At 57.8% G+C, this 2,988-nt stretch overlaps 1 protein-coding gene across 1 annotated transcript in view; it reads left to right on the top strand.

Annotated features, from left to right (window-relative positions):
* The window catches only part of EFCAB8 (EF-hand calcium binding domain 8), a 60,735-nt gene that overhangs the window by 37,501 nt on the left and 20,246 nt on the right, over positions 1-2,988 (top strand). The window contains exon 15 of the mRNA XM_030887079.1: positions 1,913-2,140. Coding sequence (XP_030742939.1) covers positions 1,913-2,140 — 228 coding nt within the window. The remainder of the gene's footprint in view (positions 1-1,912; positions 2,141-2,988) is intronic.

The following is a 2,988-nucleotide window of genomic DNA, read 5'->3' as shown; positions in this document are numbered from 1 at the left end:
GAGTTGGGCTACTAACCTCCAGGTCAGCAGTTCAAAACCGGTGGCCACCCTGAGGGAGAAAGATGAGGCTTTCTACTCCCTTAAGGAAGTCATCCTGGAAGCCCACAGCAGGAGTTCCACGCTGTCCTATAGGGTCTCCATGATGAGTCAGAATCGACTTGATGTCACTTAGTGAGAAGAATAGATTAAACCCTGTCCCACATCTCTTACAAGGAACCGATGAGGTTAAAAAAAAAAAGAAGGAAGAAGAACAGACAATTTGAGAAGAAAGTGCTAAGAGTTATGTTCGAGTTGTGTGTTAGACACTTTAAGGAACATGGACAATGGCCATCTAGCCCAGCCTGGGGCAGGGGTGGTCAAGGAAGGCTTCCCAGAGGAGGACAGCCTCCACATTCAGCTTTCCAGGCATCATGATGGGTGGACGACCTTGGGCTAGACTTGGATTTGGGATTCTAGGAATGCTTTGGTCTGGGACGCCCAACCCGGCCGGGGCAGTGGGGTCGTGGAGTGGGGGTAAGGGTCCAGGGTTGGGAGCTTTCTCCCTGGACCTGCCCCCTGACGGCCCAGCTGTCCAACCTCCGTCACCCACAGATTGGGATCCTCAGCGGGTACTTGGAGTCCCAGGGGCCCAAGAAAGGGGAGAAGACCACCACCCACCGATCCCCACTGTGCGCAGTCCTCTACAGCAAGATCTTCAGGCTGGTGAGTGGCAGTGGGGGACCAGGACAACTGTGAGGTTGGCTGAGGGCTGGGGACACCGGGAGGACTCAGACCCTCTCATGTCGGTGCCAGGATCTGTGCCCCAGGAACAGTCCTCTCAGGGAGGGTGCGCCGAGGGAGCAGGGTGTCCACAGCATTGGCGGTGGCATGTGGACAGCGGGAAAGATCAGGGCCAGCCTATTGGCCGGACCTACTCGGTCACTGGTTCGCCCAACTCCTTCGACCCCCTCGGTGCTCTTGGCAGATGGCCATGGGCTAATTCTACATGGGCAGCCATCGGAACAAACCACTGCCGTGGAGCCGATGCTGACTCATAGTGACCCTAGAGTTCAGGGTTGACCGGCCTCTGTGGGTTTCTGAGACGGTCACTCTGTACCGAGAGCCCTGTCTTTCTCCTGAGGTGTGCCTGGTGTGACCTCTCGGGTCACAGTCACCACTAAGCCAGCTGGGCCCCTATCTGCACAAGCCCTGCGAGACTGAACACGGGGGAGGTGGGGTGTCCTGTGGCCCCAGTGTGGGCGTGGTTTGGACATCATTTTCCAGAGAAGCCATTGCTTGACTTTAGTCTATAGCCAGCTCCCATCAGGACCCCTTCTGTGGCCTGGGTGCTAGGCAGGGTGTCTGCATCAGTTACTGCACGATGATGCCTTTGGCCCCAGGATGCACAGCCTCCCTCCATCCTGACGTTGGCACCCCGCCCCTCACTGCCTCTGAGCTCTTCCATGCCTTTCGACCGACCGGAACCAGCCTTTCTCGTTGTCCTCAGCAGGGAGGTTGGCCTGAAATCCTGCCCTGTTCCTGCTACATTGTAACAGTTGTAACAACAGCCAAATGTATCAATGTGTGTGTGTGGGGAGACCTTTGACTCTCAGGATTCCCCTGCAAGCATGACTTTGAGGGGGCATCATTTCCTGTCTCCCCCCACCCCCACCTCCCTGGCCCCAATGAGTGATGCTGCAGTTAAGGTCTTTTCCAAATGAGGGATCGTATTCTCTGGCTAGGTCTGATAGGTGCCATTTCCCAGGGAAAGGAGACACCACTCCAAACGTCTCCTGACAGCCTGTGACTCAGAGGGAGACCTGTCTCAAGGGGGGCCTTCATGAAGGCTGGGGGGCGGGGGGTGAGGCTGGAGGCCATCCTTGGAGAGGAGCTGCTCCCCTCCCTGAGCGCCCAGCCCCTGCATTCCCCACAGGTGTTGAGTGGCAGCCAGAAAGGCATGGTGAACGTGTGGGAGGTCATGACAGGCAAGCACCTGACAAACTTCGCCGTGACGGATGCCAGTCACGTGGAGCTGACGGCCATGGCCATGGACGAGTCTGAGCGGTGTCTGCTCACGGGCCTGCTGGACGGCACAGTGAAGATGTGGAACTACAACAGCGGCGAGTGCCTGCGGACCTTCCCCAACTCAGATGAGATGGAGGTCGGTTTGAAATGCCCGTGCGACGCAGGGCGGGCCTCTCCAGCCACAGGGAGGGCACCCCAGAGGGTGCCTACCACCCCTTCCTGAAGGCCAGTGGCATCACGCCCAAAGAGGGCAGGCTCTGGAGTCAGACTGCCTGGCTGCAAACCTGCCCGAGCCCCAGTCCTCGTGTACACGATGGAAATCTCAGTGGGCCTGTCTTTAGTGCGCTGTCCACGGAGTTCTACTTGCTCCTGTGCTTTCCTGGAGCTCCTCGCCCACAGGCGGGACTTGGGTCAGGTGATTCAGCTGCATCCACATTCAGCCCTCTCTGGGAAAGGCCTATTTGAGCTATGGGTGTGGCCCGACCCAAAGCCAAACTCCAACCGAACTTCCTGCCATCGAGTCAGTACTGACTCATAGTAGCCCGGCAGGACTGGGTTTCTAAGGGCCCCTGCGGGTTTCTAAGGCCCTCACTTTCTCCCTCGGAGCAGGTGGCTGGGCGGTGAGTAGACCCATGTTTACTGAACCCGCTGCCGTTCAGTTGTGACTCAACTCCGAAGGGAGCCATGGCCAGGAAGCCAGCAATCTGAGTACTGATGCAAACTCCTGCCACCCCGTAGCCGTTGAGCAGATCCAGCCCCGATCCCCACTTTTCTCCCGGAGCCCCGGGTGGCTCAGGACTTAGTTACGCGTTGGGCTGCGATATGCAGGGTTGGCAGTCCGAAACCACGGGAAGCTCTTCGGGAGACCAGGCTGGGCTTTCTGCTCTGGAAAGAGCCGTCTCAGAAACCCATAGGGGGCGTTGCTCTTGACTCGATGACCGTGGTTTTGAATTCTTATTCTAACTGCCTTCTCTAAGTGGGCTG

The sequence above is a fragment of the Echinops telfairi genome, unplaced genomic scaffold (assembly GCF_000313985.2).
Source record: "Echinops telfairi isolate 266 unplaced genomic scaffold, ASM31398v2 ScPeMD7_5592;HRSCAF=6446, whole genome shotgun sequence".
Lineage (NCBI taxonomy): Eukaryota > Metazoa > Chordata > Mammalia > Afrosoricida > Tenrecidae > Echinops > Echinops telfairi.
This window is presented reverse-complemented; position numbering and strand designations above follow the sequence as displayed.